This window comes from Eurypyga helias, unplaced genomic scaffold, assembly GCF_000690775.1.
Source record: "Eurypyga helias isolate BGI_N326 unplaced genomic scaffold, ASM69077v1 scaffold46807, whole genome shotgun sequence".
NCBI lineage: Eukaryota > Metazoa > Chordata > Aves > Eurypygiformes > Eurypygidae > Eurypyga > Eurypyga helias.
Window position 1 is genome coordinate 9824 of NW_010260689.1, and position 13272 is coordinate 23095.

The following is a 13272-nucleotide window of genomic DNA, read 5'->3' on the forward strand; positions in this document are numbered from 1 at the left end:
GCTGGCACAGGGAAACCAGCATCCTCTCAGTTCCTGCCCTAGATCAGTGTATTTTAACTTGTGGATTTACACAAACCTGAATGACTAGAGGAGAACTGCATGAGATAAGTTGGCTAAGGGATCCATATCAGGCCTAGTGATCAGCTGCAAAGTAGTACAGATTTACCCTTTGCATGGTTTTTGTGCCCAAGACGAGTACACAACACAGAGGTAAGGTTGAAGCTCTCCTGTTTCATGCGGAAATCCAGAGTAAGAGTGAGTTGCTACTCAGCTTGCTCATCTGCTGTAAGACATTTCTTAAGCTGTTAAAACCATAAACCATTTAAAAAACTCAGACCAGTAGCAAGACATCTAAAATACTGTTTGGTCTCCTCTCAGACCATTTGTCCTTCGCAAAACTCACTTGAAGTGATAACAGGCACTGTAAAAGGCACTGAGGTCCTGTGTGCACTGAACTCCATGAAATCACATCTCACCAGGAGCACACACTGCACATGGCCACGACGAGGCTCCAACCTAAAAGCCACGCCCCGTTTCCTCAGGGCTGAGAGGCAGCAGGCTTGCGGTACTTGCACTGGATCCATACTCGGTACATTGTCATTTGTTTCCCACGGTTCACTTGCAGTCGCCGATCAACCAGATTCTGGATCTTCTCCAGCCCGGCTGTTGTGAAGAGATCATGTAATTCATCTGGAACAGAGAGAAGGAGATTGAGGATGCCATAGTTTTCATTTAACTGAGACCTGCTCGCACTGAGGGTCCACCCTGTTGAAAGACGGGCCAGAGGAAACTCACGGTCTCACTCTGGCAGGGCAACGTAAAGATCAGACAGGGCTTAACTGCTGTACTACGATGGGGTTAGGATCACAGTTTCTCTAGTTTCCCTTGAGTTTATCTTCTACCAAGGCAAGAATCATGTGGAAGACAAGCATTATTACAGACTTGACAAAGAGAAAACAGCAGTTTTAGACGTGGGCATTGCCTCTAGGAACCGACTGAGGCAGCATCTTCTGGCAAGTAGGGACAGATCCATTCCCTCCCGCTCCTCCCTCTCTCCAGAGGGATTTCAGAGTCTGCAAGAGCAAAGAACAGCCTCAGACCTACAGAGTTTTTAAATGGTGGCAATAAGATCTGTGCTTTATAGGCTGGAGGGGAACGGGATTCATTAAGGTGAAGTTTGGGAAAAAAAAAAAATTCCTTAAACCACCACACCCTGCTGGGGCCCAATCAAAGCACCCAGAGCCCTGGAGGCTGCAAGACTTAGACTGGCAGGTATTCCTGACCAAGCAAATAGGATCACAGTGCCCCAGCAGACTGGCCGTGGGCAAAGCCAGACCGAGCCCCGCCGAGCAGCCTGTTCAACAGCAGCCCGGGAGCACGTGATTCGTATGGAGTTTCTGTAGAAAAGGGCTAACAGGTCCCAGCTTGTGCTCTTTTATCAGATGCTTGCCATCACGAAGCGTCTGCCAAACACGCGTTACACATGGATTTTGTTGTGACCAACGAGACTCGTGCAGTGGGGAAGGGAAGAGTTTGTCGCAGTTGTGCCACGGCTCTAAAACTGACCATGCAGAGGGGCCCGTGGTGGAAGCAACTGGAGGTGCAACTGGTGATAAGCAGGGAGAATACAACCCCCGCTGAACACCAGCAGCCGAAGAGGAAAGGCTGCCGCAGCACTGCAGAACCACACCCTTCTGATTTCCTCGCACGAGGACAGCGAACTTAAGAGAAGTTCCTTCAAGTGGTGTCCATCTCACTCCATCCTCCCGAGGCAACAAGAATCAAGGAGAGCTCCTCCAATCCCACCCCTCCCAGTGTACCAAACACACTAGTCTTTCTCTAAGAGGATCTTCCACTAAGGAATTCACCATGCCATATTTGCATCAGCAAATGACAAGCCCAGGTACCTGGGCAACTCGGAGACAACATTCCACACTGCTCCAAGACAGACAGGCTGGAAAGAGCTAGGGGCACAAGGACAAAAAGGTGAGGAGAATCAGAGGGATGTTTTCTAGCCTCCTACCTTGTGTGAAGAAGTAGACTCTGGTGCCATCACCCCTCACATAGAAGTTATCAGACAGACATTGACCTAAGGACAGGGGGGATTTGAACAGTTACCAGCTATGATTTAACAATCAACAACTGCCATCCAACTGCACAGGAAGAGGCACTTCTCCCAGCACATGCTGTGCTTAAGGGGAATTAATGAACTGCCTCCTGAACAAGGCAGACTACTCCAGAGAAGCATCATCTACTAGTGATCTGGCAAGACTTCCCAGGGAAAAGAAAATACCTTTCTTAAACCGAAGCTGGGCCAGATCGTAACGGCCATAGTCTCGTAACAAAATCATTCCTCCTGGTTTCAGAAGGCGACTCAGTCTCTTAACGATGTGCTGCATCCTGAGGAAAGAACAAGACAGAACTATTCATATCTCTGCAAAACGATGCTTGTTTCCTTAGCCTACTTTCCAAAAAAGAAGGTATGAAGTTTTAGATATGTTTCAACTTCCTATAAAGAGCTACCAAAAGCTGGCACTTTTCTGCACGCTCTCAGACTTCGGTGGGTTTTTATTGGGCCACCTTACTTCTGACACTCCTCGACTCTGCTGGTTTTGCTTACAACGATAACTCAGCCTGCCACAGCAGGGATTAACTGCTCTCTCTTGCTAATTACAAAAGTATCTTCACTGGCTTCTGTAAAACAAGTAATAAGTGGACTTGAAAAATGCTGTCAAATAACACCAAAGGAAACAAGAAGCTAGTGTAGGTTGTAACCCACAGTCGCACTACGATTTTTTCAGCACCTTCCTTAACTGTTTTCTGAACCTGTCCCCTCCCTTCTTGCCACCTCCCGTGACAGAAATCCGTCTAGCCTTTGAGCCTTAAAATCTAGCAGCATACTTTCCACAGATGGGTGCTGAGCGCTCAGTGTGGCTGGGGTTCAGAGAGGTGAGCAACTGTGAGCGCTGCAAGATGTCACCTATAGCCACTTGGCACTTCCAAATCACACCTATCCTGTCCAGAATTTCTTACAACTCCAAGTACCTGCACATTTCATTTTTAGAGGTTTAATGGAAATCTGGGCCAGACACAGAAAAACTTTAATTTTCCTTGATTGAGGGGACCTGCTACTAAAGAACTCCAGTTCTATATGCATTATCTTCTGCAACCAACATGAAGTATTAAAACTTACTTCTCAGGGAGAATCGCTGAGAGGACAAAGATAAGAATAACAATGTCAAGACTCTCATCTGGCATTGGGAAAGGACTTTGGTCATTGCACAGGTCATGGACAAAGGCAAAGCAACGAGAAGAATCGTATTCTGCATTGTTCTGTATTTAAGGGGAGAGAAATTAGAGCATTAGCAGCAGACCACAATCTCAAAATTATCTGGACATGGGAGCATTTTAACTTTCACGTAATAAAAGTGGTGTGTCCAAAGATCTGTTTCAGCCTCACTGGACTAAGGCAGATGGGGTCAGATAGGTTCCCTGGTCTGACAAGGAACAGGGGTGAAATGTGAAAAAATACATACATGTGGGAGCTTCACAAAGAGCTTTGGACTTGTTACGTTCAGACAATCAGCACTGCCCAGCAAACAAAACTGGATCGAGGGATTATTGCAATTTTATGGTCAGATTTTCCCACTAATAGTGGTAAGAAGTGAGGAATTTACACTGTGAAATCTTTATAAAAGCGAGTGTCAGGGTCCCTCTCTGCATCACTGAAATCAGTATTCATTTTGACTACCATCACACTACTCCCTATACCCCAAACATCAAAACTGGCTGTCTAAAGTTACACTCTTAATAATCACACTTAGACTTCTAAAAGTAGTTGTGTATTTTTCCAAAGCTGCCGCTACAGATTGCAGTAGCCTCTATGCACAGTTTGTGTCTGCTTAAGAGGATGAAATAGCATGCTGCCTCTGCTGCTGTGTTCCCCATCTCATCTCATGACATGACTGATTACATTTGATACTTCACATATTCTCAGTTCTGTTCTGACCTGAAATTTGTTAGCAGTATTTGTCCTTTGACTAAATTCCAGCCTCTTGCTCCACAGACAACAGGATCCTTCATCAGCTGTCTGTGCAGAAGCAATCAGACTATGTTTCCAGAACGGCAGTGACAGTAATACACACACAAACCAAAACCAGCTTCAGTTCCTGTTAAAAAACAGCCTGAATGTTTTCAAGGTTCAGCAGTGACTCAACTAAAAAAGCACTGGATTTAGAAAAGTACTGCCAATGGAAAGAAAATCTGGCTGACTTGTCTGCTGCCAATGTGACATTTGGAGAACTCCAACTTCCCTTATTTCTACAATCTTTGATGGCCCGTTTTCCTGATGTACCAGTACAAGGGTCAGCAACAGGCCTAGCTGAAACCAGAACGCTGCCAACACAGCTAGAGAGCCAGTGGCAGCTCTGATATGCTGTGCTAATGTGCTGTTGGCACCATGAAGTGCCTAGCTGCACACGTCGTCACTGAGTTTACCTGGACAAGATCCACAGCTGTTGTAGAAAAATCACAGCAATAAACAAAAAGGCCTGGGTCACTGAAATAAATAAAAGAAGCTGTCAGCATTTATATAAAGGTGTTCTACAGGAATTACAGAAGTGTCTCAAATGCACAGACCACAGAACTGCGAGCTAGAAATGCTAGGCTTGAGGAGCGGAGTGGTCCCATTGACTGGCGGTTAGCCAATGTGATGCCCATCTACAAGGGCCAGAAGGAGGATCCAGTGGACTACAGGCCTGTCATCTGACCTTGGTGCTGGGGAAGGTTACAGACCAGATCATCTTGCACGTCATCATGCAGTACATACAGGACAACCAGGCGAACAGACCCAGCCAGCATGGGTTTATGAAAGGCTGGTCTTGCTTGACTGACCTGATCTCCTTCTGTGACAAGGTGACCCGCGTAGTGGATGAGGGAAAGGCTGTGGATGTTGTCTGCTTGGACTTAAGTAAAGCCTTTGACACCATTTCCCACAGCATCTCCTGGAGAAACGACTTGGACAGGCTCATGACTTGGACAGGCACACTCTTCACGGGGTAAAAAACTGGCTGATGGCTGGGCCCAAGGAGCTGTGGGGAATGGAGTTCAATCCAGCTGGCAGCTGGTCACCAGTGGGGTTTGTTCCCCAGGGCTCAGCAATGGAGGGACAGTTCTCTGTAATGTCTTTAGCAATGATCTGGATGGGGGGATCAAGTGCACCCTCAGTCAGTTTGTGTATGACACCAGTTGGGTGGGAGTGTTGGTCTGTCAGAGAGCAGGAAGGGTCTCCAGAGGGATCTGGACAGGCTGGATCCATGGGCCGAGGCCTCTGTATGAAGGTGAACCAGGGCAAGTGCTGGGTCCTGCCCTTGGGCCACAACAACCCCCAGCAACGCTCCAGGCCTGGGGACGAGGGGCTGGAAAGCTGCCCGGGGGAAAAGGACCTGGGGGTGCTGGTTGACAGCAGCTGAATATGAGCCGGCGTGTGCCCAGGTGGCCAAGAGTGGCTGAGGGAGCTGGGGGTGTTCAGCCTGGAGGAGGCTCAGGGGAGACCTGATAGCTCCCTACAACTACCAGAAAGGGGGGTGCAGAGAGGTGGGAGTTAGTCTCTTCTCCCAAGTGACAAGTGATGGGACAAGAGGAAATGGCCTCACATTGTGCCCGAGGAGGTTTAGGTTGGATATTGAGAAAAATGTCTTCACAGAAAGGGCTGTCAGGCATCAGAATGGGCTGCCCAGGGAGGAGGGATTCACCATCCCAGAAGGGATTTAAGAGACGCGTGGACAAGGTGCTCAGGGACATGGTTTAGTGGTGGGCTTGGCAGTGTTGGGTTAATGGTTGGACCTGATGATCTTAAAGTTCTTTTCCAACCTAAACGATTCTATGACTGCATGTAAATGGTCATTATATTTTGTTGGTTCCATTCTAAGACTAAAGATTTCCAAACTCAAAACAATAATTTGAAGTTGCAGATGGAAAATGTACTATTTGCATCTGGCTCTTCTCTGAGACTGTCTAAACTAAGAACACATGCTACACTTTTTCAGTTGTTTTTCAGAGGCTGACATATCATGCAGGTAAAAATCTACTGAGAACTACTTACTTGTTGGTTTGCAAAATTGGGAAGACTGTATTTCCAGCACCACAGCCAACCTGTGCAAACAAAGGAGACGTACACATAGTGAAAATCATTTCTTCAGTATGTTCCATGCAGCTAATTTCAAATCAAGTATCTTCACAATCATGGAACAAAGAGCAACTCACGAGTAGCAATGGAGCATAGCAGTAACCATTTGCAAATGCTGCTGCAAGGTCTGAGTACGTTCAGCTCTGAGTAGTAGGCTTACATATAAGCATCTGTGGGAAACCCCTAAGCCAGTTCTCATAGAAATCTCGTTAACAAGCTATATATTGTTACTCTTCAGAAAACTGTTGTTGCTGGAATCCCAAGCATAACAACCACTATGAGTCACTGAAACATTGGCAAAGGCCGCAGATTAGTTGCATTCACTTCCATAGAAAATCAGAGCAATGGAGAAAGAAGTTTGTTTTACTATAATTACATCCTGCTGTTCCAGAGTTTCCTTCACTAGATGGCTCTTCCTCAAGTCACAACTAGGCCTAGAATGATTCTGCCTTATTATTCCTTCTACTCGATCCCATTTGAAGAGAAGATGGCTCGCACAACTGGGTTTGGGGAATTTGCCTCTGAATGTTTAAGGAATCAGTAAAATTGAAACAGACTGAGCAGAAAACACCACGGATGATTTGCAGTGACAGGTATTCCTGAAAGTACTCAGGTGAGACAGGAAAGCCGCAATGACACAAGAACATGAAAGCCTGAGGAAGTCTCAAAGGCTCAGATTAAATTAAAAAAATCAAAGGGACAGTTCATATTGACTCTCCCTGGAAAGGCAGAACTTTATAGAACATGAAACATTCAACAAAACCAGTGATATCTACAGTGAACAAACAAGAAGTGGCAGAGCAGAAGGTTGTTCCCAGCTGTCAGGAGTCTGATATTTAGAAGTCCCAAACAAACCCTGTATCAGCCTGAGATTCCCTGTTATTACATGGGCCATAAGGAACAAACCAAACAGCATCTTCACATGCTGGGTTTCATTGTTGTGTTTCACACCTCTGAAGGCAAACGAATCAGCACAGACATGCAAAACATAATGACATGGGAAAGCTTTATGTAGACAAGAATCAGTTTCTTCAAAAGATGACTTTCAAATATTTGTTTCAATATCTAATAGTAATAGTTTGTATTTTAAACCCCGAAACTTCCTATGGTCCTTGTGCTCTGCCAATTCACAGCCTGAACCAAAAGAATCCCGACAGATTTCATTCAGTTCTAAGCTGCCCTCTGTTTTGCCCAGTTCACTGACTTAAGGCAATCCTCCCATTCACTCGCTGTTTGCCAAGGATACACATTTTCATGCCCTAGTCACGCTAATGCCAATACAAGGGACTGTTTGATGTTTGACTGTTTACAGCTATTACCTCTAATATGCGGTAAGATGAAGATGATCCTGGGTAATCTCCATCACTTTGATTCACCTCACTATAATTCTGTGTAGCCAGCTCCTCTGTGCAGATCTTGGCTGTGCTTTTTATTAGGTTTAACTGATTCTCTGCCCTGGTTTCCAATGAACAATGTCCATTTTCACATCTTCCCAGCCCTTCGCTCTTGGATTCTTCTTTGTTACTGAATTCATGTACAGAATTCCCATTTTGACTTGGGTTCCTGTTAGGTGCCAGCTCAGGAAATTCAGTGAACAGCCAGTGCCTGTCCTTGAAGAAACCATTTTCGTGGATTTTATAAAAGTCATCCCAGTACCTCTTAGCATTCACCTCATATTCCTCTGTAAATACAAACAAAAATGTCACCAGCAGTCACATCAGAAGGTGTCAGAGTTTAATCAGTTCAGACAGTCAGGGATCACGGCAGCCATTTACTCAGCAATATACTTTAATAAGTAAGGTTATTGACTAAAAGTCACCTGTATTTAACTTGTGTCATCCCACATAAACACGTAGCCTGCCTCCTCACAGTCAGTATGTTAGGACTAAAAAATGGACAAGAGACAGAAGAGGAAACTCTTTGTGTCCTGGTAGGATTTAAAGGAAGCTGGCAACAGAAAAGGCCTCTTTGAAGGAGGCTGGAATAAAGAAATCCAGGTTTTACTTCCATCTCTGACACTTAACTTGTTTGGTTTAGTGGAACAATTCATTTGGAACCTCATGACACTGTGTCAAGCACTTACAACTTCTAAAGAATTCTATGACAGCTGCCTGGAGCTGAAGAGCTCCTGCCTGACACACTGCTCCTTTTTTCAGATGGAGAAACAAGAAAGATTAGTCGACCATACACGGCTGGCAGAAAGCTCGTTTAGCATTTGCGCAATACTCCAAGATTACAGGACAGCGTGTTTTACACAAGTATTGCAAGAGTCCAGTCTACAGCACTTCGTTTTCCACAGTTCTGTGCAGGTTAGAGCATCACACCATCTATGAAGTTAAAACCAAAGAGGGGAACCAACAGAAGTGACCATTGTCATCAAAGTAATAACAGAGAGCAAAGGTGAACAGACTAAAGATGGTAAGAATTAACTTTAGCAGCAAGCATTATCATTTTCACACCAAGAGTACTGCAGAAAGCTGGAAGAACTCTTACAAAGCCGTGATCTAATGAAATTTGAGTCACCTACAGCATTATTTCCACACACCTTCACAGATTTCAGATCAAGTACAGTTCTAGAGGAACTATTTTTTCCATGGGAAGTTAAGAATCCAACTGGTTTCCTGAATTCTCATCAATGTGATGAGTTCTCTGTCCTGGGAAATTAAAGCTAGTTATAGCATCCTATGCCTGTAATCACTGAGAGGCATTAACATCCATGGCCAGAGATCCCAACTGCATTTCCATAGCTCCTTAGCCATCTTTGCAGGGCAGCAAGTGCAGTACTGAATGCAAATGATTCTCCCACAGTTAAAACTGACAACTGTATGTGAGAATGGATAACCTCTCTCCAACAAGTACCAAGAGTAGGGGTAAGAGAACAAGCAGGCACCTTAAAACTGGAGATTAGTATTATCATCCAAAGTGCAGGTTTTTTATGAATCTTTCTGAAAAGCACACCAGGCTTTAGAAGATATCTGAAGGGAGATAGTAAAATGAACCAAGAACAACTGGAAAAAATATGTAGCCTCAACCAAATATAGACAAAACCGGCTTTAACAGAGAATCAGGAGTCAGTCATATGTATATTTTTAGTAGGATCTATCCCTGAAGCACAAAGAGCTATATATAAAAATAATCTCTTTACCCCAACTACAAGGATTTTCTCCTTATAAGAAGCCTTGTCGTTAAACCCCAAGCCAAAAGAAATTTTAATGTCTGATATTAGACTAGAGCAGTAAGTTTGTGCCAGATCTCACCACAGCTCAAAGTAAGCAGGGTCAAGTCAGTTCTATCTGCAGAGAACTCAGTGACTGCTCATGTCAGAGGAAGCAGCGTTATTGATTCAGTCCCTGGTGCTTCACTCCCTCCTGAGCTGTCACTTTTTCCATGCACTAGTAGAGATATGCAAGGCTGCTGGGGCTGGAAACGCTCTTTCACCTAACAAAAATGTAAAGTCCTGATCCCTGCAGGTCCCTAACAATCCCATGACAGCCTGACTGTAACGGGATGCTTACCTGACATGCTGGGCCAAAATTCCAGCCCAGCCATTTTGGATTACCCAAATTTTTGCCACAGTATAATGCTGAACAAGACATTGTGCTCTTCCTGTGTTAAATTATTGTGAAATTCTGCTGGATGCTATTGAACAGCTGTTATGCTCCAACCCACATGTGTGGAAGCTTTATTTAAAGCTCATTTATCTCCTAGCCTAGTGTTTTCAAAGCACTGAAATAAAGGATCAGTAACGATTTAAATGCAAGAAATGAAGGGCCAGCTGACAAAGATCATGCAAGAAACAGATTTAAAGCAAAAAAAGACCATACTAATTTTTCAGTCTGACTTCCTGCAAAACTTATGCCAGAAAAGTTCACATAATACTGTTTCAAGATCCTTTTTGTGGTATTAGCTCATGGAGACATCGGCGTGTGAGCCAGATTCCTCCAGAGACTTTCTTGATAAGGACTCCCCTCTTTTCTGCTCGTCTTGGTAGGAACATCCCCAAAGCCAAGCCCATACTCACCCTTTCACACTGCAGAAGTAGTGCAAACAAAAGTAATTGTTTACAAAATACAGGAAGAGAACCAGGAACCCCCTGAATTGCATGGGGGTTAATATGGAGCCTCAAAAGGAAACCAAGAAACTCTTCCATTTCTTTCTCTGTTCCCAGCCAGGAGACACGTCTTCAGCATACCCCATAGACCTTCTCTCCTTCCTCAGAACAAATTCCGACAGCTCCACGAGTCCACAGAATAATACAGCCATAATGACCAATAGCCTGCCTTTGTTCTTCTGCTTGGACATTACTGATTCTCAAAATACTAGACCCTGCAGGCACATTTGGCTGGGCTGGCTTCCCTACGTTTCAGCCATCCTATTGTCTCCACACGCTTCCCACTGAATAGCAGCCATCAAAATTTGACTGGCCTCCATTGTTCAGTCTGGGAAATACATCACGAAGACCTGACAAGCTGCTCTAACAGTAAATTGCTCCACAATTTCATAGTTGTATATAGGTTCCCAGAACATGACAGACAGCATCCTTTAATGTTAACCAGATTTTAAAATGAACTCAACACAATGGGTATCACAATAGAAACTGCTGGATACTTCTGGGAGTCCAAGAAATTAGGAGGGTTGCTCTTTTGGTATAATTAAATTTGCTATTGTGAACACAACTGGAAGCTATATGGGAAGTGTCTCAATAGCTCCAATAGTGTTCAGCATCGCCTTGCAGATGACACACTTCATTTAACTTGAACAAAAGGAGCGGATCCATGCTAGAGCTCAGCAGGATATAGCAAGATCATCATCAAAAAAGTCTCTTATCACACCAAAGAACAGGAAGCCACTTGACCATCATGTAAGAGACTGGATGGTATCTAACAGGTGTGGGGGGAAGACGCATTAGTAACCAGCTCAGAACAGCGTCAACCACAGTATTTGCAGAGCTGTGCACCATTAGCTTGACTCAGATTCAGGTAAGCTTTGCATTTTGGATGTGTAAGTATCCTTTAAGCCAAGTTTGAGGAAATAAAAACTTTGGAATCCTTTTTTTGCCTCTCTGATGATAAACATTTCAATCAGGATAAAATAATTTTTCTTCATTTCTGATTTGATCATTATGCTGTTTGTTGACCTGGTAGAGATGAACACAGACACTACTTTATTAGACTCTCTTAAGAGAAAAACCAAGCTTGCATTAGGGACAGCTCCACAGTGCAAGCAAAAAATTGATTGCCTGGTAGAAGTTGAGCTTTAGAGAGCAAAAGCAAGAAGACTAAGTAAGACTAAATGATGCTCTTGCCCTAGAGTGAAAGAAGGTTGTTGACAAGGAACACTAACAAGTATTTAAACATACACAACATGAACAAAGAAGCTCAACCCAAGATGACTCCTCCCAGCCAAGATATTTCTGTTCCAGTATGATGCGTCTCGGAAAGGGGAGAAAGTCACAAAGAGGTAAATTAAGAACAGAAAGATTCCTCCTCCTTCATTTTTCATTATCAATCACTAGGTAATGTATTTTGAATGATTCGGGAGATGGGAGGAAGGGAGGAATAAACGATGATGCATATGCAGCTCTGGCCTGACTGTTCTGCTCTTGTATGAACAAGACAAGACTCAGCATTACCACAGTATCCAAAAGTACCTTGTTTATCTTCTGGCAATAGCTGTGAGCTGTTCTCTTGAACTTTACTCCTGGCACTGGCTTCCTGCTCTTCTGACCACTCCACATTATCCCTGTTGTAAAAAATAAGATGAACTACTCAGCTGATAATGGTAGGGAAATGACAGAAAAGAGAAAGGCCTAGTCAGGTCTCCAACTACAGCTGTGGAGCTCCTCCACCATCTCTAATTCTAGCTCAGCAGCAGTACAACAGCCATCAGCACGTACGGCTCCCAGTGCTGAATGAACTGCACTCGTAGCATTACAAAAGATATAACTGTGAGCCCAAGGGACACCAAATCTGTCCCTAATCCTTTTCCTTATTTGATGCTCAGCCAAATTTATAGGAAATAAATCCTTACTACAAAGCTATGATGGCACTCAGCAAAACCAGATCTCCTTGGAGAGGACCTGCCATTCTCACATGCTGAAAAGCACTTGCTCCTACGCAGGTGATGGACAGGTAGGCATTTGCGTGCTGCCACTCAGCTAGGTCATCAACACGGGCCATTCCATTTAGCTGTCTTAGAAAAGCACATTTTCTTTCTCAACTTAAAACAAAAAAGTCAGTACGCTTATTTGGAAGGTAAAGTGTTACATTAATATTAAATCCAATTATGAGAGAAATAGGAAGCTTTAAAGCATTAAGAACCTATTAATAACCTAAATCTGCATACACAGTTGTGTACTCATTAAAATGATTCACTTGACCTTTTTTCATTAAAACAAGTGAATGAAAAGCAGACTACAAGGATCAAGAAGCACTATTCTGGCCTCAGGAGGAATTAGTCTTGATATTAACTCACAAAACAAAGACTTAAATGTCAAGTCTATAAAAAAAAATATTACTACAAGTTTCTGCAGGGAAATATTATTGAGGATATGTTTCTGTAATACACCTTTGGTATAGTATAGTGCCAAAGTGAATGACAAGCCAAAACATGCACATACAGTTTTATTACAAATTAAACATACCCAATTCTTAATAGGGCTTAGCAGCCTGAGACCACAAGCATATTGACTTCAAAAATGCAAAATATCTTCAGCTCCCATCAAATTTGAGAATTTGGGGCTTAACATCTCTTGAAACACCCTTCTCCAACCAAAGACCTCCTGTTCCAAGCTAACACCCAGCACAACCTCACAGTTAGTGTTGCATGGCAGCAGATGGGCAAAGCGATCTTTGTTCCAATTACACGTTAGTCACTAACGGATACAGATGGAGAAAGGTTATCGATTTCTGAGAGCAGGGCATTTATTGACTACAGCTATGAAACAATTGCTACAAAGCAAAGTAACACATTCTCCTGAAACATCAAGGGAGCCTAAGGAAACCCGACTGCTCGGGGAGGAGCCGAGGAAGGCTCGGGACTCTTGGGGGATTAGCACCCGCAGGCACCGGCCTAGAGGGGCAGGG

The 13272-nt window shown here is 43.9% G+C and overlaps 1 protein-coding gene across 1 annotated transcript; it reads right to left on the reverse strand.

Annotated features, from left to right (window-relative positions):
* Positions 1-213: 213 nt before the first annotated feature.
* On the reverse strand, positions 214-11951 carry LOC104504114 (methyltransferase-like protein 2; the record flags this gene model as incomplete). The annotated part of the gene is made up of 8 exons (XM_010155100.1): positions 214-690; positions 2024-2089; positions 2294-2400; positions 3194-3333; positions 4498-4558; positions 6104-6153; positions 7507-7868; positions 11838-11951. Coding segments are annotated over 8 exons (1052 nt in total), but the record flags the coding sequence as incomplete, so codon positions are not given.
* Between the last annotated feature and the right edge of the window lie 1321 nt (positions 11952-13272).